At 38.3% G+C, this 22,766-nt stretch overlaps 1 protein-coding gene across 4 annotated transcripts in view; it reads right to left on the bottom strand.

The window, feature by feature from the left end:
* Positions 1–22,763, bottom strand: part of LOC128696992 (uncharacterized) — a 66,628-nt gene extending 43,865 nt beyond the window's left edge. For 3 of the 4 annotated variants that reach the window (XM_070081121.1, XM_070081122.1, XM_070081125.1), the window contains exons 1-8: positions 22,734–22,763; positions 22,127–22,235; positions 18,690–18,894; positions 17,502–17,827; positions 12,218–12,422; positions 10,250–10,599; positions 8,113–8,275; positions 1,365–1,723 (exon numbers count right to left, since the gene is read on the bottom strand). In XM_070081121.1, coding sequence (XP_069937222.1) covers positions 1,365–1,723; positions 8,113–8,275; positions 10,250–10,599; positions 12,218–12,422; positions 17,502–17,827; positions 18,690–18,894 — 1,608 coding nt within the window. In that variant the 5' untranslated portion in view covers positions 22,127–22,235; positions 22,734–22,763. Of the gene's footprint in view, positions 1–1,364; positions 1,724–8,112; positions 8,276–10,249; positions 10,600–12,217; positions 12,423–17,501; positions 17,828–18,689; positions 18,895–22,126; positions 22,236–22,733 lie in introns of those variants that run through there. The other variant, XM_070081124.1, reaches the window with a different exon arrangement.
* Positions 22,764–22,766: the final 3 nt, after the last annotated feature.

Raw genomic sequence — 22,766 nt, 5'->3', positions numbered from 1 at the left:
GTATAAATCTACAGTGGAAGGAAGGCAGGGTAGAGGTTGCCTTAAGAATGGCTGGAGGGATGGGGTAAAGGTGGTTTGGTGTGAGAGGGGCTTGGACATGCAGCAGGCATGTGTAAGCACATCAGATAAAAGTGAGAGGAGGCAAATGGTTTTTGAGTTTTGATGAGCTGTTGGAGTGTGAACAAGGTAACATTACGTAAAGGAATTCAGGGAAACCAGTTACCCAGACTTGAGTCCATGTGGTGGGAAGTACAGTGCCTACACTACGAAGGCAATGTGGGGATATCTGCAGTTTGGAAAGGCACCTGAACTGTAGTATCGGCACACCTCTGGCAAGATAGTGATAGAGTGAACAATGGTGAAAGTGTTTCTTTTTCTTCGGGTCACCCCACCTTGGTGGGAGACTGCTGGTATGTTAAGAGAAAATTATTTTAAAAATTTGAATATAATAAATGAATGATAGAAGGTAAACTATTAGAGAAGGAAGAATAATTACTCCATAAACCAATGATGAATCAGGTTCTATTAAATGAAGCTCTGTGATTATGCTCCTTCCTATTAATTTATTTATTTACAAAGAGCATAAATCAATATAATCTGTTCAAGAGATCTACAATTTTCTCTCCCATTAAAAGTTTCCTCAGTCTACTTAAGATAGTAACAATCAGAAGATCTTTAGCTAATATTATTATTACAGTGAGACCCCATATCCATGGGGAATAAGTTCCAAGGACTGAAACTGCAGCTAGTAGCGAACCCGATATATAAGTCATTTTTCATTTACATACATATCTTTTAAAATGTTTAATTGTTAAATTATGCACAATATGTGGAGAATTATCACTTTTTTCACTGATGGGAAGCATTTCATGGCTTCTCTTAGACTTTGAAGAACTTGCATCACTACTTTTGCACTTTGAGGCCATTATTAAGCAAAATTAAGGGTTATTTTCTGTCCACGGCAAACCACGGATAAATGAAATCACGGATACAGGACCCATGGATATGGGAGTCACACTGTATTATATTTTTTTTCTTAAACACACAGTTGGTCTCCCACTGAGGCACGGTGACCAGAAAAAAAAAACAAAAGTTTTACTTCTTTTAATTTATTATTAGAGTTATGGATGAGCATTCAGCTTTCTTGAGTCAAAAATTGCCTGGAAAAATGTGAGGCATTTAGGTTTAATATAGGGAAAGGAAGGGTAGGTCCAATTCCTTGGATCAAGAGTTCCTTGCTGACATCAAAAAAAAGTCCCTCGAGGAAAAAGGTGTATCTAGAGAAGTCAAGCATTATAAAATATTTTATTGCGAGGAGCTTAGGAAAGCAATGTAAGAATATTGTACTGTATTATGGTACATACCTTCACTTCAGGGTCTATAATGTCCTGACTACCCTCTTCAGTACCAGAGAAGTCAGCAGTATCCTTCATCAATAATGTCTTGCTGATGAGTGTCTTCCCTGACACTCCACCCAAGGGATCATCAGTTAATAATTCATCATCATCATCTTCATTATAGTTACTACCATTCTTGTTCTTGGAATCTAGACATAAGACACTGACAAAGACAGGCTTAAGAGGCACTATGCTCTCTTCTGAAATCATTTTATTCAGATATGATGGGCTGGTTGTGAATGTCTTACTTATGGAAGCATCCCCTGATTTATGAATTTTATTCTGAGCCCTTCTAAATAATTTTTTCCCAGTGTTTCTCTCATGACCTGCAGAAACAAAAGGGAAATCTGATTATAATCTTAAGTCTTATATTACCTCCTTTTAATTACAGGTCGGCCATCACTGATCCGGCAAATCACTAATCCATTTCCATCACTAATCCAGCACTAATTTCAGCTAGTGTAATTTCAAATTTAGCTGTTGGGTATAGTCTACTCTAACCTAACCACTCTATGATCCAGCAAAAATCACCAATCCAGCACCCTACAAATCACAACGATGTCGGATTAGCGATGGTCAACCTGTAGTAGCATGTATACTCAGTGTTCAATGTATAAGGTACACCTGTATACCTGCTCATTAATGTAAATACCTAGCAGGCAATCATGTAGCATCACTTCAGTACCTAAAAGCATGCAGACATGGTCAAGAGGTTCAGTTGTTGTTCAGACCAAGTATCAGAATAAGCAAGAAATGTGATCTAAGTGACTTTGAACGTAGAACGACTGTTGGTGCCAGATGCGATGGTTTGAGTATCTCAGAAACTTCTGATCCCCCTGAGATTTTTAAGCACAACAATCCATAGAGTTTACCAAGAACTGAAAAACACAAAACATCCACAAAGAAGCAGTTCTGTGGGCAAAAAGTCTGAAGAGGAGAATGGCCAGATTGGTTCAAGCTGACAGGAAGGCAACAGTAACTCAAATAACCAGGCATCACAAAAATGAACTCATATTACTGTGTACTATATATATATAGAACATTAAACATTAAACATTAAAGATTGGATGTGAAAAGTGGGTTATAGTAAGCTTGTATGCACCTGGAGAAGAGAGAAGTGTAGAGGAGAGAGAGAGATTCTGGGAAATGTTGAGTGAATGCGTGGGGAGTTTTGAATCAAGTGTGAGAGTAATGGTGGTTGGGGATTTCAATGCTAAAGTGGGTAAAAATGTTATGGAGGGAGTAGTAGGTAATTTTGGGGTGCCAGGGGTAAATGTAAATGGGGAGCCTTTAATTGAGCTATGTGTAGAAAGAAATTTGGTAATAAGTAATACATATTTTATGAAAAAGAGGATAAATAAATATACAAGGTATGATGTAGCACGTAATGAAAGTAGTTTGTTAGATTATGTATTGGTGGATAAAAGGTTGATGGGTAGGCTCCAGGATGTACATGTTTATAGAGGGGCAACTGATATATCGGATCATTATTTAGTTGTAGCTACAGTTAGAGTAAGAGGTAGATGGGAAAAGAGGAAGGTGGCAACAACAAGTAAGAGGGAGGTGAAAGTGTATAAACTAAGGGAGGAGGAAGTTCGGGCGAGATATAAGCGACTATTGGCAGAAAGGTGGGCTAGTGCAAAGATGAGTAGTGGGGGGGTTGAAGAGGGTTGGAATAGTTTTAAAAATGCAGTATTAGAATGTGGGGCAGAAGTTTGTGGTTATAGGAGGGTGGGGGCAGGAGGAAAGAGGAGTGATTGGTGGAATGATGCAGTAAAGGGTGTGATAAAAGAGAAAAAGGTAGCTTACGAGAGGTTTTTACAAAGCAGAAGTGTTATAAGAAGAGCAGAGTATATGGAGAGTAAAAGAAAGGTGAAGAGAGTGGTGAGAGAGTGCAAAAGGAGAGCAGATGAAAGAGTGGGAGAGGCACTGTCAAGAAATTTTAATGAAAATAAGAAAAAATTTTGGAGTGAGTTAAACAAGTTAAGAAAGCCTAGGGAAAGTATGGATTTGTCAGTTAAAAACAGAGTAGGGGAGTTAGTAGATGGGGAGAGGGAGGTATTAGGTAGATGGCGAGAATATTTTGAGGAACTTTTAAATGTTAAGGAAGAAAGGGAGGCGGTAATTTCATGTACTGGCCAGGGAGGTATACCATCTTTTAGGAGTGAAGAAGAGCAGACTGTAAGTGTGGTGGAGGTACGTGAGGCATTATGTAGAATGAAAGGGGGTAAAGCAGCTGGAACTGATGGGATCATGACAGAAATGTTAAAAGCAGGGGGGGATATAGTGTTGGAGTGGTTGGTACTTTTGTTTAATAAATGTATGAAAGAGGGGAAGGTACCTAGGGATTGGCGGAGAGCATGTATAGTCCCTTTATATAAAGGGAAAGGGGACAAAAGAGATTGTAAAAATTATAGAGGAATAAGTTTACTGAGTATACCAGGAAAAGTATACGGTAGGGTTATAATTGAAAGAATTAGAGGTAAGACAGAATGTAGAATTGCGGATGAACAAGGAGGTTTCAGAGTGGGTAGGGGATGTGTAGATCAAGTGTTTACATTGAAGCATATATGTGAACAGTATTTAGATAAAGGTAGGGAAGTTTTTATTGCATTTATGGATTTAGAAAAGGCATATGATAGAGTGGATAGAGGAGCAATGTGGCAGATGTTGCAAGTATATGGAATAGGTGGTAAGTTACTAAATGCTGTAAAGAGCTTTTATGAGGATAGTGAGGCTCAGGTTAGGGTGTGTAGAAAAGAGGGAGAATACTTCCCGGTAAAAGTAGGTCTTAGACAGGGATGTGTAATGTCACCATGGTTGTTTAATATATTTATAGATGGGGTTGTAAAAGAAGTAAATGCTAGGGTGTTCGGGAGAGGGGTGGGATTAAATTATGGGGAATCAAATTCAAAATGGGAATTGACACAGTTACTTTTTGCTGATGATACTGTGCTTATGGGAGATTCTAAAGAAAAATTGCAAAGGTTAGTGGATGAGTTTGAGAATGTGTGTAAAGGTAGAAAGTTGAAAGTGAACATAGAAAAGAGTAAGGTGATGAGGGTATCAAATGATTTAGATAAAGAAAAATTGGATATCAAATTGGGGAGGAGGAGTATGGAAGAAGTGAATGTTTTCAGATACTTGGGAGTTGACGTGTCGGCGGATGGATTTATGAAGGATGAGGTTAATCATAGAATTGATGAGGGAAAAAAGGTGAGTGGTGCGTTGAGGTATATGTGGAGTCAAAAAACGTTATCTATGGAGGCAAAGAAGGGAATGTATGAAAGTATAGTAGTACCAACACTCTTATATGGATGTGAAGCTTGGGTGGTAAATGCAGCAGCGAGGAGACGGTTGGAGGCAGTGGAGATGTCCTGTCTAAGGGCAATGTGTGGTGTAAATATTATGCAGAAAATTCGGAGTGTGGAAATTAGGAGAAGGTGTGGAGTTAATAAAAGCATTAGTCAGAGGGCAGAAGAGGGGTTGTTGAGGTGGTTTGGTCATTTAGAGAGAATGGATCAAAGTAGAATGACATGGAAAGCATATAAATCTATAGGGGAAGGAAAGAGGGGTAGGGGTCGTCCTCGAAAGGGTTGGAAAGAGGGGGTAAAGGAGGTTTTGTGGGTGAGGGGCTTGGACTTCCAGCAAGCGTGCATGAGCGTGTTAGATAGGAGTGAATGGAGACGAATGATACTTGGGACCTGACGATCTGTTGGAGTGTGAGCAGGGTAATATTTAGTGAAGGGATTCAGGGAAACCGGTTATTTTCATATAGTCGGACTTGAGTCCTGGAAATGGGAAGTACAATGCCTGCACTTTAAAGGAGGGGTTTGGGATATTGGCAGTTTGGAGGGATATGTTGTGTATCTCTATACGTATATGCTTCTAAACTGTTATATTCTGAGCACCTCTGCAAAAGCAGTGATAATGTGTGAGTGTGGTGAAAGTGTTGAATGATGATCAAAGTATTTTCTTTTTGGGGATTTTCTTTCTTTTTTGGGTCACCCTGCCTCGGTGGGAGACGACCGACTTGTTGAAAAAAAAAAAAAAAAAAAAATTAAACTTCAATATAAACCCTCCTCTCAAACCTCTCCTTGATAGCTACAATAGAACACACAGGCACAAAGCTCCCTTTGAGATCCCTTGTGTCCATCTCACCCTATGCAAAAATGCAATGCACAGAAAGAGCACTAAGATCTGGAATTCACTGCCCAAACCTGCCTGCCTATCAACGTAGGGCTGTTGGAGAGTGAGCAGGATAAAATTTTGTGAAGTGATTTAGGGAAACTGGTTATCTGGACTTGAGTCCAGGATATGGGAAGTACAATGCCTGCACTTAAAAGGAGGGGTCTGGGATATTAGCTTTTTGGAGTGACATCTAAGCTGTAGTATCTGAGCACCTATGCAAAGACAGTACTCACCTAGTTATGGTTGCAGGGGTCGAGTCATAGCTCCTGACCCCGCCTCTTCACTGGCCGCTACTGGGTCACTCTCCCTGCACCATGTGCTTTATCATACCTCAGTGATTATGTATGAATGATGGTGAAAGTGTTGAACGATAATGACAGTTTTTTTTTTTTTTTTTTGATCACCCTACCTTGGTGGGAAATGGATGATGTGTTTAAAACAAAACAAAAAAAAAATTAAATAAAAATCATCTCATCTCCCAAACTTTACAATTTTTTTTTTTTTCAACAAGTCGGCCGTCTCCCACCGAGGCAGGGTGACCCAAAAAAGAAAGAAAATCCCCAAAAAGAAAATGCTTTCATCATCATTCAACACTTTCACCACACTCACACATTATCACTGTTTTTGCAGAGGCGCTCAGAATACAACAGTTTAGAAGCATATACGTATAAAGATACACAACATATCCCTCCAAACTGCCAATATCCCAAACCCTCCTTTAAAGTGCAGGCATTGTACTTCCCATTTCCAGGACTCAAGTCCAACTATATGAAAATAACCGGTTTCCCTGAATCCCTTCACTAAATATTACCCTGCTCACACTCCAACAGGTCGTCAAGTCCCAAGTGCCATTCGTCTCCATTCACTCCTATCTAACATGCTCACGCACGCTTGCTGGAAGTCCAAGCCCCTTGCCCACAAAACCTCCTTTACCCCCTCTCTCCAACCCTTTCGAGGACGACCCCTACCTCGCCTTCCTTCCCCTATAGATTTATATGCTTTCCATGTCATTCTACTTTGATCTTAACAATACCAACACTATATTATGCCTGAAATCATTCAACCAGTTTGAAACTACTGAAGATATCCAAATTAACTCAAGACCAATAAATTAATCTAAAATATTAATACACACGTAAAATTGTACTGTTGTAATATTGTAAATTGTACTAACTGTAATACTTTTATTAGTTTTTTCTACCTCTCTACTATAAATCTTACTAATTATAAATTTTTTGTCTACCACTCTTTTAAAATAATATAAAATAACGAATAATTAAAATTTAGAATTTCATAACCTATGCCTAGTTTTAAGTAGTCTGTAAGGATTAATAATAAGAAGTTTATTTCAGCATGATACATGTTTGTACAAAGGAGTATAACAACTGGGTGTACATGCCAAAAGTTCCTTTATATGCAGAGCATTTTGGGCAAACTTAAGACTAACTTAAGATTAATAAGGAAATAACAGTGCAGTAATTTTGTACAGTTGGTCATTAGGTGCTTAAGCATGCTGGTGGCTTTATTTGTGCTTAACAATATTTTTATAACATGTAAATCACACATTGTATACCATGCAAAGAAATAAAAATTTGAATTTGGTATACAGAAAAGCATCTCTGAATACACAACATGTTGAATCTTGAAGTGGATCTGCTATAGCATCAGAACACACCAGGTTCCACTCCTGTCAACTAAGAGCTGGACCAGTGGCTAACGGACGGTCTGGAGTTTTGTGACTCTGATCACTAGTTCTAACCCTACCCATGGTATGGTTTGTTTGCAATCTTTTGTGAGTCATATTATAGCGGAGTTTGAACAGAAAATCTAATGTATTGAACATCAGTGTGCATAAGATGGGAACTTTCATAATACAATATAACACACATTGATTTAAAGGATTTTTGTAAATATTAGACAAAAACCATTGGGACAACTGATTTGGAAACAACAAAGTTCATTGTTTACAGAAATGCTCATTACTGTGACAATCATGGCAAATCAATCTCATCTTTATTTATCACAACTGCCATTACCAGTCACCTGCTTCCTTCTATTCAATCACAGAACTGATGAGACCCAAACCCATGGCAGGAGAGTCTTAAATCTCATCTGTTATGGGTTTGAGACCCAAGTTTCGTGATTTGTGAGCAGTTGTGTTATGATTTTGAGAGTCCCCTCTATTAATTTGTTAAACTGAAAATTTACCATACTGTATTAGTTACTGTATCAGGATAAGGTTGAACAGACTGCAAAGAACATAACAAGAGACAGGAAAACATTGTGAAAATGTTTAGTTTTTGTAGACACACAATACAAGGAAAACTGGACAATCAATATCAGAAAATCTCCTGATTTTCTATGTGACAGCCTGAATGTGGGACCAGCATTTCTGTCTAAAGTTTAGCGAAGAAAGAAGTGAGAGATCGAATCATTTGTTGGTGTATAAACAATGCAAACAAAGCTGGAATAAAATATCTGATAACATTCTAAGTCAACTTAACATAAACTTAGTGATAGTTACGTTTAATAACTTTCTCAGTTTCATATTTTCTTTTATTTGTATCACTTATAAATTCACTCTTTCGTTTAATGTGAGCAGTGAATTCACCCAGTTTCCTTAATCTCGGTGAGTTACGAATAGCTTGTTTGTTGACCAATTTCTTCCTATACCTTCCTCGGAGAATCTGAAATTACAAACAAAAAGCACTGTGGTAATGTAATTTGGTTTATAAATGCCAATGATTTAGAACAGTAGTACTAAACCCTTTTACGATTACAGACCTCTATTCGATTGCCCAATATGTCTCCCATACCCTCTTCATCACTGTCAAAATAATCATCATCATCATCATTACCATTTTCATCATCAGTCCTATTAGGTCCCAGTATGACTTCAAAAGATGTTGATAACTTGGTTTTACTTTACATATGGATAGCTAGCAACAGAACAGGTGATAGTTTATTCTAAGCTAACAACTTTTTTTTTTAAATTATTCAAAGATTGAGTCCCAACCCCCCATTATTTGGTTCCGACACCCCCAAGGGGAATGGATACCCCCAATTAAGAACCCTTGCTTTAGAAGGAAATAATCTTTTCAATTAAGAAAAAATTATTAAGAATTCACATCTATTAAGTGCCACAATGATGTGTGCTTCGGTATTCTGCTACAGAAGTCCTAACCAAAGTGTTTTGTTACTTAACAACTGGGCAATAAGTAAAGAAACTAAAATTCCACTGCTAACACATGTCTATGTACCAAACATAGATTGAATGCCAATATTATATTATTCTTTCTTTCTTTCTTTCTTTTTGGGTCACTCTGCCTTGGTGGGAGACAGCCAACTTGTTAAAAAAAAAAATTATATTTTAACTTAAAAATTTTGAAAATAGTAAATGAATTATGGAAGATAAATGGTTTGAGAATGGAGGTGGGGAGCAAAAAATTCCCTATAAACCAATGATGAATGAGGTTCTGCTGAATGAGGTTCTGCTGAATGAGGTTCTGCTGAATGAGGTTCTGCTGAATGAGGTTCTGCTGAATGAGCTTCTGCTGAATGAGGTTTTGTTGAATGAGGTTCTTTGACTAGGTTCATTCCTATCATTTTATTTATTTAAATTAGAGCTTAAGTACATTTGATCTAGGCAGATCTAAAATTCTCTCTCCAGCGAGAAACATTTCCAGCCTACTTAAGATAGTGAAATTAACAAGATCTTCATTTATTATTATTGCATTTATTCAAAATTTAAAATTTTGATTTCTTTGTAAGGTTTACTGTGTGTTGAATTACATATTACAAAATATGAAGCACAAAGAAAGGCACTAGCATGCCTAGGCATCTGAGGCAGACTAATCCTAATTCTTACTGACACAGGTTATGGAGTGCTACATTCTAATGTTTGTTATTTCACAATATTACAAGAGTTAGGTAATCAAAAATTTTATAATTAATAAGATTTATAACAGTGAGGTAGAAAAAACAAATAATAGCATTACAATTAGTGTAATGTAGTAATGGGAACAGCTTTATCTCGGTATGCTACAATGTTATTACGCTGTCGAAAGCCCTTATCTAAACAGAGCATTACAGGGGAGAATTAAACCTGTTTGGGTCATAGTGCTTGGGAGAAAGAGAAGCATTCAGGATTAATCCAAGGAAGGAAAAGACAGGTCCATTTCCTTGGAACAAGAACCTCTCATTTGCATCACAGAACTTTACTTGTGGGAAGAGTTATATCTAGAGAAGTCAAACACTATAACAAATGCTTTACTTAAAGGAGCTCACCTGAGCATTGTTCTCTTGTAATAATCTTCTTCAAAAGAATAAAAAGGTACACTACCATGATATTAACTAGTTAATGGTCCAAGTCGAACCAAAACGTGCAGGTTATCTGTGTAGTCTTCAACTCCCCATATACAGTGGACCCCCGGTTTACGATATTTTTTCATTCCAGAAGTATATTCAGGTGCCAGTACTGACCGAATTTATTCCCATAAGGAATATTGTGAAGTAGATTAGTCCATTTCAGACCCCCAAACATACACGTACAAATGCACTTATGTAAATACACTTACATAATTGGTCACATTGGGAGGTGATCGTTAAGCAGGGGTCCACTGTATTTCTTAATCTGAAGACAACTTTATTAAGGCACATACCTTTGTTAGAAGGTCAGGAATGTCAGGACTATCATCTTCAAAACCAGAGAAATCAGCAGCTTCATTAATCGATGATGTGTTGCTAAAAAGTGTCTTCCCTGACACTCCTACCAAGGGATCATCAACTGATAATTCATCATCATTAACTCTGGTACCATTCTCATTCTTTGGATCCAGACATAAGACATTGACAAAGACAGGCTTATGAGGAAGAACACTCTGTGCTGGAATAATTTTCTTTAACCCTGATGGGTTGGCTTTAAATGTCTCAGTTATGGAAGCATCGCTTGATTTATTAATTTCCTTTCTAACGCCTCTCAATAATTTTTTGCCTGTGTTTTCCTCATGATCTGCAGAAACAAAAGGGAAATCTGATTATAATCTTAAATCTTATACTATCTCCTTGTAAGTTGTGTGAATAGTCCAGTGGAATTTGAGCATAAAATCTAATGTACACAACATCAGTATGCATAAGAAGTGACACTTTCACAGAACAGTGAACCCTCAATTTAATGAACTTTGATGAATAAAACACGTGCAACACTCGAGTATCTTTATTACCAAAATATTTACGTCAGTAATTCTACCAACATTAATACAAACTATTCACCTTGCACAACAGGTCTGGTCAGTCAAACACGGGCAACTGTAACACTAGTAGTAGTTTTGCCGTGATCAATCCATCAGCCTTGGTAGGAGGCAGTCAGACTCTCAAGTCACCATCATTATATTCAACTGTATTCAACTGAAATAAGACTACTGTGCAGGCAAAACATTTCAGCAATACAGACATCCAAATGTTTCACATATGTCTTACTCATCAACTTGTCAGTATTGCACACCATCATAGTCTACTGCACCTTGATATAAGGGACTTCAGAAAAATGCGATTTGGAAATAACAGTCGAAGTTTGTTTACAGTCATATTTTTTATGGTTATGATTACAACAAAATAATCTCATCTTTATAAATCATAACTGCCATGACCAGCCACCTACCCTATTAATTTGCTAAGTCAAAGAATTACTGAACTGAATTAGGTATCAGGATAAAGTTGAATAGATTATAAAGAATGTAGCCAGAGACAGAAAGAGATTGAGAGAAAGTTGATTCTTTTGTAAACAAATACATAAAATATAAAACTGTGAGATCAATATTAGAAGATCTCATTTTCTGTACGACAGCCCAACTATGAGAGTAGAATTGCTGTCTCAAATTTAATGGAAAGAAGAGCAAAGGGGTAAATCCTTTGCAGGATTACCTTCAAGAAAAATACCAGTAAAGACTTAGTGAGGTGTAAAATAATGCATTTTTCAACACACCGGCCATCTTCCACCAAGGTAGGGTGACCCATAAAAGAAGAAATGAAAGCTTTCCTTCTTTTTACATTCAGTAATCTATACAGAAGGGGTTACTAGCTCCCTCCTGGCATTTTAGTCACCTCTTACAACACACATGGCTTATGGAGGAAGGATTCTTTTCAACTTCTCCATGGAGATAAAGGAAAAAATAAGAACAAGAACTATCAAAAAAAAAAAAAAAAGAAGCATGCATGTACATGCATGTTTAGTGTTATCCAAATGTAAGTAGAATTAGGAAGATGTATCTGTTATCATGTGATTTTATGAGACAGAAAGGAAAGACACCAGCAATCCTACTCTTGTGTAAAATAATTACATGTATATGATTCCATTTCACACTCACTTGACAGGACAATAGTACCTCACTCAGTGGTTGCTGTCTACCAACATATTACTAAAACAATCAATACAATACTCACTGAGGCAGGGTGACACTTTCACCATCATTCACACATATCACTGTCTTTCCAGAGGTGTGCAGATATGACAGTTCATATATCACCCTAAACAGCAAATATGCAAACTTTTTAGGTCACCCTGCCTTGGTAGAATACAGCCAGCTCATTGGAAAAAAAAGTCAGCTTAACATAAGCTTGATAATAGTTACCTTTAATAGTTTCTTCTGGAAGGTTTTCTGATAATGTCATATCATACTTTGTCCGAGTTCCACATTTTCTTTTATTTGTATTACTCATATGGTCTCTTTTTTTTCTAATTTGAGCCTTGAATTCAATTCTGTTCCATAATCTTCGTAAGTCACAGAAAACATTTTTCTTGAGCAATGATTCCTTCCTATATTTTTTAAGGGGCATCTGAAATTAGAAACATTATGCAGTGTGGTTGGCTATTTTACTTTATGAACGTGAAAAATTGGGAAAGAAACAATCTTTCCAAGCAATAAGACACAATTAGGAATACACATCAATTAAGTGTAAGAAGTGCTGAATTATATTTCACTACAGTAGCACTAACCAATGTGATTTTATGACCTTACAAATGAGCAATATGAGAAAAAAATAAATTCTACTGTTAACATATGTCTGCTTACACTACATGGATTAAATGCCAATATTGTCTTTCCACTAAATTTGAAAATAATAAATGTATAACAGAAAATAAATTGTTTAAGAATGGAGTTACGGGAGAGAGAATTTCTCATAAACCAATGATGAATCAAGCTCTGTTAAATGAAGCTCTTCAATTTGATTCATTCTTATTTTTTTTAATATGTCAGCAGAGTATATGGAGAGAAAAAGAGAGGTTAAGAGAGTGGTGAAGCAATGTAAAAGAGAGCAAATGAGAGAGTGGGTGAGATGTTATCAACAAATTTTTGTTGAAAATGAGAAAAAGTTTAGGAGTGAGATTAATAAGTTGAGGAAGCCTAGGGAACAAATGGATTTGACAGTTAAAAATAGGAGAGGAGAGTTATTAAATGGAGAGTTAGAGGTATCGGGAAGATGGAGGGAATATTTTGAGGAATTGTTAAATGTTGATGAAAATAGGAAAGCTGTGATTTCGTGTATAGGGGAAGGAGGAATAACATCTTGTAGGAGTGAGGAAGAGCCAGTTGTGAGTGTGGGGGAAGTTCATGAGGCAGTGGATAGAATGAAAGGGGGTAAGGCAGCTGGGATTGATGGGATAAAGAGAAATGTTAAAAGCAGGTGGGGATATAGTTTTGGTTGTATGGAAGAGGGTAAGGTACCTAGGAATTGGCAGAGAGCATGCATAGTTCCTTTGTATAAAGGCAAAGGGAATAAAAGAGAGTGCAAAAATTATAGGGGAATAAGTCTGTTGGAGTGTGAGCAGGGTAATATTTAGTGAAGGGATTCAGAGAAACCAGTTATTTTTACATAGCCGGACTCGAGTCCTGGAAATGGGAAGTACAATGCCTGCACTTTAAAGGAGGGGTTTGGGATACTGGCGGTTTGGAGGGATATGTTGTGCATCTTTCTACGTATATGCTTCTAAACTGTTGTATTCTGAGCACCTCTGCAAAAACAGTGATTATGTTTGAGTGAGGTAAAAGTGTTGAATGATGATGAAAGTATTTTCTTTTTGGGGATTTTCTTCCTTTTTGGGTCACCTGCCTTGGTGGGAGACAGCCGACTTGTTAAAAAAAAAAAAAAAAAAAAAAAAAGTCTGTTGAGTATACCTGGTAAAGTGTATGGTAGAGTTATTAATGAAAGAATTAAGAGTAAGATGGAGAGTAGGACAGCAGATGAAGGGTTTAGGAAAGGTAGGGGGTGTGTAGACCAAGTGTTTATGGTGAAATATATAGGTGAACAGTATTTAGATAAGGGTAAAAAGGTTTTTGTGGCATTTATGGATTTGGAAAAGGCATATATGACAGGGTGAATAGGGGGGCAATGTGGCAGGTGTATGGTATAGGAGGTAGGTTACTGAAAGCAGTGAAGAGTTTACGAGGATAGTGAGGCTCAGGTTAGAGTATGTAGGAGAGGGAGATTATTTCCCAGTAAAAGTAGGCCTTAGACAAGGATTCTATACTACAAGATGGGCAGAAAGCAGCAACTTCACTCTGGCTGTACCCTTCTCCAGAACATCACTTCATCTGAGATCATTTATCCCCAGGATGACTCGAGTACGGCACACATTCGTACAGCATTATGATGTCAACGAGATAAAGTCAGTTGATCAAATGAAAATGCTGGCCCACAGATGGCTCCAACTTCATCCTGTTCCTTACTTGTATGTCTCATAACAATAAAAACACTTGTATGTTTCATAACAATAAAAATACTTGTATGTTTCATAACCATGGTTGTTCAGTATACATTTACAGATGGGGTTGTAAGAGAAGTGAATGCGATTGTCTTGGCAAGAGGTGTGAAGTTAAAAGATAAAGAATCACACATAAAGTGGGAGTTATCACAGTTGCTCTTTGCTGATGACACTGTGTTTTTGGGAGATTCTGAAAAAAAGTTGCAGAGATTGGTGGGTGAATTTGGTAGAGTATGTAAAAGAAGAAAATTAAAAGTGAATATAAGAAAGAGTAAGGTGATGAGGATAACAAAAAGAATAGGTGACGAAAGATTGGATATCAGATTGGAGGGAGGGAATGTGGGGGAAGTGAATGTATTCAGATATTTGGGAGTGGATGTCTCAGCGGATGGGTCTATGAAGGATGAGGTAAATCATAGAACTGATGAGGGGGCAAAGGGTGAGTGGTGCACTTAGGAGTCTGTGAAGACAAAGAACTTTGTCCGTGGAAGCAAAGAGGGGAATGTATGAGAGTATAGTTGTACCCACACTCTTGTATGGATTGTGAAGCATGGGTGATGACTGTTGCAATGAGGAGGAGGCTGGAGGCAGTGGAGATGTCGTGTCTGAGGGCAATGTGTGGTGTGAATATAATGCAGAGAATTCGTAATTTGGAAATTAGGAGAAGGCGTGGGATTGCCAAAACAATTATCCAGAGGGCTGAGGAGGGGTTGCTGAGGTGGTTCGGACATGTAGAGAGAATGGAACAAAACAGAATGACTTCAAGAGTGTACAAATCTGTAGCGGAGGGAAGGTAGGGTAGGGGTCAGCCTAGGAAGGGTTGGAGGGAGGGGGTAAAGAAGGTTTTGTGTGTGCAGGGTTTGGACTTACAGCAAGCATGCGCGAGCGTATTTGATAGGAGTGAATGGAGACAAATGGTTTTTAATATTTGACATGCTGTTGGAATGTGAGAAAAGTAACATTTATGAAGGGATTCAGGGAAACCGGCAGGCTGGACTTGAGTCCTGGAGATGGGAAGTACAGTGCCTGCACTCTGAAGGAGGGGTGTTAATGTTGCAGTTTTATAACTGTAGTGTAAAGCCCCCCTCTGGCAAGACAGTGATGGAGTGAATGATGATGAAAGTTTATCTTTTTCGGGCCACCCTGCCTTGGTGGGAATTGGCCGATATGTTAATAATAAAATAATAATGTCAGTAGTCTCCCACCAAAGCAGGGTGACCCAAAACAGAAAGAATATCCCCTTCTCCTGTATAAATTACAAAATCTAAGAAGAGAAACTTTCGTTTTTCTTATTAGGTCACCCTGCTTCGGTGGGATACAGCTGGTTCGTTGAAAAACAAAAACAGCGAACCTGATCTAAAGAAGAGATCTACAATTTTCTCTCCAAGAAAAGCATTCCCAATCTACTTATTTTGCCGATATTAATAAGAGCTGCATTTAGACGAGTCAAACATCATAACAAATCTTTATTGAAAGGAGCTCAGTTTTCCATGCAATCCAACACAAATAACCCACATATAGGAGAGAAAAAAGCTTATGACAATATTTCTTGGACCATTCGCACTGACAGAAGAGAGTGAGTGAGCCAGTACATATAGGTAAGGAGGACAGGCACAAGAGAAACACAGGAGGAACAAGAAGCAGTGGTAATGCTGGTTGTGGTAGTAGTAGTAGTGGTAGTAAGGAGTAGAGGAAGTAGTTTATGCCACAGGAGATAGAACAGAGGCATGAAGGGGGCAACAGTAGTCGTCGTAATAGTAGTAGAAAAGGTAGAAGATAGAAGCAGTAATAGTAGTAAAGGAGTGGTAGACGTAGTAGTAGTCGAAGTGGGGTAAGTCTAAGGATAAGAAAAAGAGCACTGCATGAGAGCTAAGGGTCCACTTTTTGCCAAACTAACACCCCTCACAATAATCTAGTTTGTACCTCCTCCCTGTAATTAATGCCCCTGGTGTCTATTGTACTTCATGCTTCTCTTGTCCCCTTCAATACTTTTTAGAAACGAGCCACTCTCTTTCTGATAGACTTAATGAGCACAAAAAAAAAAAAAAGTGTTAGGCTTGCCGACACCAATAATGCCCTTGTCTGTCATGTTAGAGATCCCAGTCATCCTACTGACCAGTCCTCTACCAAAACTGTCTATCCTACTTCAAGTCTCACAGCCATCATCTTGTTAAAGCATCCCTTATACATAGCTTTCCTTGTAGGAATCTCAGTCCCAGCTTTTTCTCTGTAGATGCCTTTCTTTCTCCTTACATTGTAAAAGGCTCCAAACTTCAGAAAACTAATGACTTGACCTTCTTCTCCCCCTACCTCTTCTCCTTTCCTTATTTCTTTGTTTTTCTTTTCTTCTGCCTAGTGTGTTCTGTCCTTCAGTTTTTCCCCCTCTGTGTTTTTGTCCTACCTCTTGTGGGCTTCTAGCTTTCCTGCAGTGCTCTTTTTCTTGCCCTTAGACTTCTATTACTACTACTACTACTACTATTACATCTACCACTCCTTTACTACTATTACTGCTTCTACCTTTTCTACTTCTATTACTACCACTACTATTGCCCCCTTTGCTCCCCTTTCTATCTCGTGGCATAAACTACTCCCCCTACTTTCTACTACAACTACTACTACTACTACCACTAGTGCTACTTCTACCACCACCACTACTACTACTATAGTGGACCCCCGCATAACGATTACCTCCGAATGCGACCAATTATGTAAGTGTATTTATGTAAGTGCGTTTGTACGTGTATGTTTGGGGGTCTGAAATGGACTAATCTACTTCACAATATTTCTTATGGGAACAAATTCGGTCAGTACTGGCACCTGAACATACTTCTGGAGTGAAAAAATATCGTTAACTGGGGGTCCACTGTACTTCCACTACAAGCATTACCACTGCCACTACTTGCTCCTCTCTTTCTCCTGTCCCTGTCTTCCTTGCCTATATATACTGACTCACTCACTCCCTTCTGTCAGTGTGATTTGTAAATGGTCCAAGATGGACCAAAACGTCTTCGTCATAAGTTTTTCTCTCTCCTATGTGCGGGTTACTTGTGTATTGTTCTAGTCATGGTATTGTGCCTTTTTGTTCTTCATGCATTCCATAATATGAAGTTAATATTAACCTTGTCTTTAAGGTTTTCAATGCCTTGACTAACCTCATCAGCACCAATATCCTTAACCACTGATGTCTTGCTGATAAGTGATTTCACTGACATTCCACCCAAAGGGTTGTCAGTTGAATATTCCTTATCATTATCACCCTTGTTACTGCCACTATTTTTCTCATCCTCAAGATCAAAACCTGAATCCTTGAAAAACAGTGGTTTTGAAAATGTTCTTTGATTAAGTTCATTTGGAGTTAGAACAGCTATGTTCAACCCTGATGAATCTCTTTTAAATGTTGTAGTAATTGAATCACTGCTTATTCCATTAATTTCCATTCCTTGTCTCAGTAATTCTAAGGCTGTGTATAAATTATGACCTGCAAAAACAAATGAAAAATTTGATTATAATCTTAAGTTTTATAATACCTCCTCATAAGTAGGTGTATGTATATTACAGTGGAGTTTTAACATAAAAGATAATGTATGGAACATCAATATGCACAAGAGATGAACTTTCATATCACTGTATTAGGCATCAGAATGAGGCTCAACAGACTGCAAAGGACATAGCCAGAGACTGGAAGACAATATGATGAAGTTTTACTTTTGTAAATACATACATACAAGAAAAAACTGATAGAACCACATCAGAAAATCACACAGAAAATCTCCTGATTTTCTGTGTGATGCTTGAACTGTGAAAAATGGAATTTCTCTCCCAAGCTTAACATACAGAGGAGTAAAAAGTGATTCCTTTGCAGGATTATGTCTAGGAAAGAGACCAAAGTGAGCGAGTTGTACAAAGAATGAACACATGACTGGAATAAAATAGTCTGACAATATAGTAACACATCTTGTCCCATATTATTTGGACTGTAATCTATGTAACTTCCTGTATCTTCACCATCTCTATTCAATCACTCCACAAATCTGAACATCACTGAATCAATTTAAATAATATGTAACTCTTTTATAATTGACCTTTTGTCCTTGGCTACCTTTCTTATTTTACTTATGAATGTAATTAACTGCATAAGAAATCCTACTTAACAGTCTATGTCTAGTTCTAAGAAACATGTAAACCTTATGATTATTTTCCCAAAAGGCATTGCATATTAGTGGCTTTCATTTGTGCCTACTATTGTACTAATACATTTAAAGTATATTATTTGTATGGCATAAAGAAATAATGAATATTATTATTAGAAGTCGACTTAACATGAGCTTGGTTATAGTTACTTTTCTCAGTTTCCTCTGGAAGAATTCTTGCCGATGTCATGTCATACCTTCTTTTAGCTCCATATTTTCTTTTAATTGCACCATGCATAAATTCTCTCTCTTGTTTAATTCTAGTATTGACTTCACTTGATTTCCTTAATCTTGGAAAGTTACGAAAAGTTTTTTTCTTGTTCATTGACTTCTTCCTATACTTTTCTTGTGGCATCTGAAATTAAAATCAAAAGGCACTGTGGTAGTCTTGTTTTCATTTACGAAAGTCGATACTTTAGAATATTAAAAACCTTTCCAATTAAGATAAACTGATTAGGAAAAAGATATCCCTTATCCCTTTCATTGCCTCCTACATATATCAATGTTCCTGATGCCATTGTCGCTCATGTAGATCTACGTACAGCGCCCTCAAAAATGCTGTGAGCTTGATGGTGGTACCAACATTCTTATATCAGTGTGAAGCTTGGGTTATGAATGTGAGGAGGAGGTTGAAGGCAGTGGTGATATCATGTCTGAAAGCAATGCGTGGTGTAAATATCACATAGATAATTCGTAGTTTGGAGAGCTGAGGAGGGACTGTTGAAGTGGTTTGAACATTTAAAGAGGTCAGAGAAAAATAGGAAGATCTGGAGGGTGTATAACTCATGAAATTGTAATAATCCAACTGCAAACAAACCTACCACACTCGCAGGAGATTCATCTATAAAAAACTTGCATTTGTGGCCACAGTGGTGGCCTATGCTAACCTCCCTATGGTGTATAAATATAACTAGTTAGATGAATTTTACTGTAGCCAGTTGGCCCAGTGGTTTACACACTGGCCTGGAGTTTTATGACTTACTTGCCATGAGTTCAAACCCCACCCATTCCATGTTTTGTTTTTTAGGGTGTATAAATCTGGAGTGGTGAGAAAGCGAGATAGAGGTAGCCCTAGGAAAGGATGGAGGGAGGGGGTAAAGGAGGTTTAGTGTGCAAATGGCTTGGACATTCAACAGGCATGCACGAGCATGTCAGATAGGAGTGGAGGCAAATGGTTTTTGGGACCTGACAAGATGATGAGTGTGAGCAAAGTAACATTTTGTGAAGGGATTCAGGGAAACCATTCAGCCAGCCTTTAGCCCTGTAGGTGGGAAGTACAGTGCCTGTACCCTGAAGAAGGGGTGGGTTATCAGCATGCCTCTGGTAAGACAGTGATGGAGTGAGTGGTGATGAAAGTGTTTCTTTTTCACGTCACCCAGGAACACAGGAAGAACTTCAAACAATAAATGAAACTTGAAACTTGGAGTATACCTGGAGAGGGTTTTGGGGGTCAATGCCCCTGTGGCCCGTCTGTGACCAGGTCTCATGGTGGATCAGGGCCAGATCAACCAGGAGAAACCCAAAATATTTCTTTTTCTTATGCCAAATCTAGGGCAAAAACCACATCCAGCACTGGATCCTTGCTTAAACAAAATGGGACTTACACAGATGACAGCAAAGAAATGAGTGAGATACTTCAGTTCCAGTATGACCCAGTGTTTAACTCTCTAACTGTCCAAACACAGATCTACGTTTGCACATGTAGCGCTCCGCCCTTGATTTTCTCCATAAGAAAAAATGTAAAAAAAAAACGTTGATCAACGTTCGGAGCACTACGTGAGCAAACGTAGATCTACCTTTGGACAGTTTAAGGGTTAATGAGCTGTTAATCAGACTAAGGGATGACAATCTATGTGAATTTTTTTATGATTGAGACTCAAAATTTGGTTAATTCCAGAATTTCTGATATAACCCTAATACCACAGGACTTTGAAAAAGCAATCAATGATATGCCCATGCACTCTGCCTTAGGCCCAGACTCCTAGAACAACATGTTCATCAAGAACTGCAAGAAACCCCTTTCATGTGCCTTAAATATTCTATAGAGAGGGAGCAAAGACAAAGGGGTATCCCACAGTTACTAAAAACAATGGATATAGTCACACTCCACAAAGGTGGAAGTAAAGCAATACCACTAATGTCCCACATCATAAAAATCTTTGAAAGGGTTCTAAGAAGCAAGATCGCCAACCAACTGGACACCCAACAACTGCACAACCCAGGGCAGCATGGATTTAGAGCAATAAGTGTCAGGGGGCCCAAGACTGTGTGATGTCTCCAGCATACGTAAGGGGGATTACCAACAGACCCCTGACTGTCTTCAAGAGGGAGATGGACAGGCATCTGAAGTCAGTATCTGACAAGCTGAGCTGCGGTTTGTACGTCAGTTTGCAAGCAGCCAACAGTAACAGCCTGGTTCATCAGGCTCTGATCCACTGCAAGACCTGGTCGTGAACTGGGCTGCGTGGGCGTTGACCTCCGGAACACCTTCCAGGTATACACATGTAATTTCTTTATTTATTTAATTACTTATTTTACCTTACTAGCCATCTCCCAATGAATTAGAGCAACTAAAAAAAGAACACTTTCACCATTACTTTATCACTACCTTGAGAGAGGCATGTCAACATTACAATTCAGATGTCCCTTTAAGCCACATCTCCACACCCTCCTTCAAAGTACAGGCACCTTACGTCCCACCTCTAGAACTCAAGTCCGGCTAACCAATTTTCCTGAAACTCTTTATAAATGTTACCTTGCTCACATTCCAACAGCACATGAAGTCCTAAAAAACTCTTTTCTTTATGTACTCCTATCTAACATACACATACACATGCCTGATGGATACTCAAACTGCTTACATACATAACCTCTTTTATTTCCCCCTCCCTCCAACCTTCCATAGGACAACCAATTACTCGTCCTTCCTTCCACTTCAGATTTATATACCCTCCAAGTCATCCTATTTGCCTCTCTAAATGGCCAAACCCCCTCAACAACCCCTCCTCAGCCCTCTGGATGACAGTTTCTGTAATCTCACACCTCATAATCTCTAAAACCACAAATTATATGCCTAATTTTTAAACCACACATTGCTGTCAGACATGATCTCCACTGCCTCCAGCCTCCTCCTCACTGCAATGTTTAACACCCATGCTTCACACCCATACAAGAGCATTGGTACCACTATACTTTCATGGATAAGGTTCTGTGTCTCCACAGATGCCTCACCTTGTTCCCCCTCATCAGTTCATCGACCTGTCTGCTGACATACATACATTCCTATACATAAGATATATTAACTGTATAAATGGAGGGCTATCTAGAGCATGGGTGGGCAAAGTTTTCAGTGACATCAACTGGGAACTCTACCTGTCTGATAATGGTTTTGTAACAGCTTGTGTTTTCATCAGAGGAAAATGAACAAAATTTTGCTCATTCAGCTGCATATACGTGAGTATATGGCTTGATCTTCGCGGGCCTCATGCGGCCCGCAGGCCGCAGTTTGCCCACCCCTGATCTAGAGTTTCTAATATCAACAGGCATCAATCTAATTAACAACTTAGGACATATCATATATACAGTACCTTGCTCCTTGACTGCCTTCTCCCTAACCAGAAGAAATGTCGCAAGCTCAACCTTCACATTTCTTCAGGCACTGCAGGTACATGGTGAATTCCTGTGTCCATCTCTCTTGAACATTAAAATGGTATAAAATACCGACAGGTTGTTAGGTAAGACACATATGCAACAGTTAGGTATCTTTATTATGAAACGTTTCGCCTACACAGTAGGCTTCTTCAGTCAAGTACAGAAAAGTTGATAGAAGCAGAAGATACTTGAAGACGATGTAATCAGTCCATCACCCTTAAAGTTTTGAGGTGGTCAGTCCCTCAGTCTGGAGAAGAACATTGTTCCATAGTATGAAACAATATAGTATGAAACAATGTATGAAACAATATAGTAAATACATAGTATTGTTTCATACTATGGAACAATGTTCTTCTCCAGACTGAGGGACTGACCACCTCAAAACTTTAAGGGTGATGGACTGATTACATCGTCTTCAAGTATCTTCTGCTTCTATCAACTTTTCTGTACTTGACTGAAGAAGCCTACTGTGTAGGCGAAACGTTTCATAATAAAGATACCTAACTGTTGCATATGTGTCTTACCTAACAGTCCATCTCTCTTACCAAATGCCTTTACTAGGAAAAGTTTGCTCTC

The sequence above is a fragment of the Cherax quadricarinatus genome, unplaced genomic scaffold (assembly GCF_038502225.1).
Source record: "Cherax quadricarinatus isolate ZL_2023a unplaced genomic scaffold, ASM3850222v1 Contig1774, whole genome shotgun sequence".
Taxonomy (NCBI): Eukaryota; Metazoa; Arthropoda; class Malacostraca; order Decapoda; family Parastacidae; genus Cherax; species Cherax quadricarinatus.
Note: the sequence above shows the minus strand (reverse complement) of the source record. Positions and strands in the feature narration are given on the sequence as shown.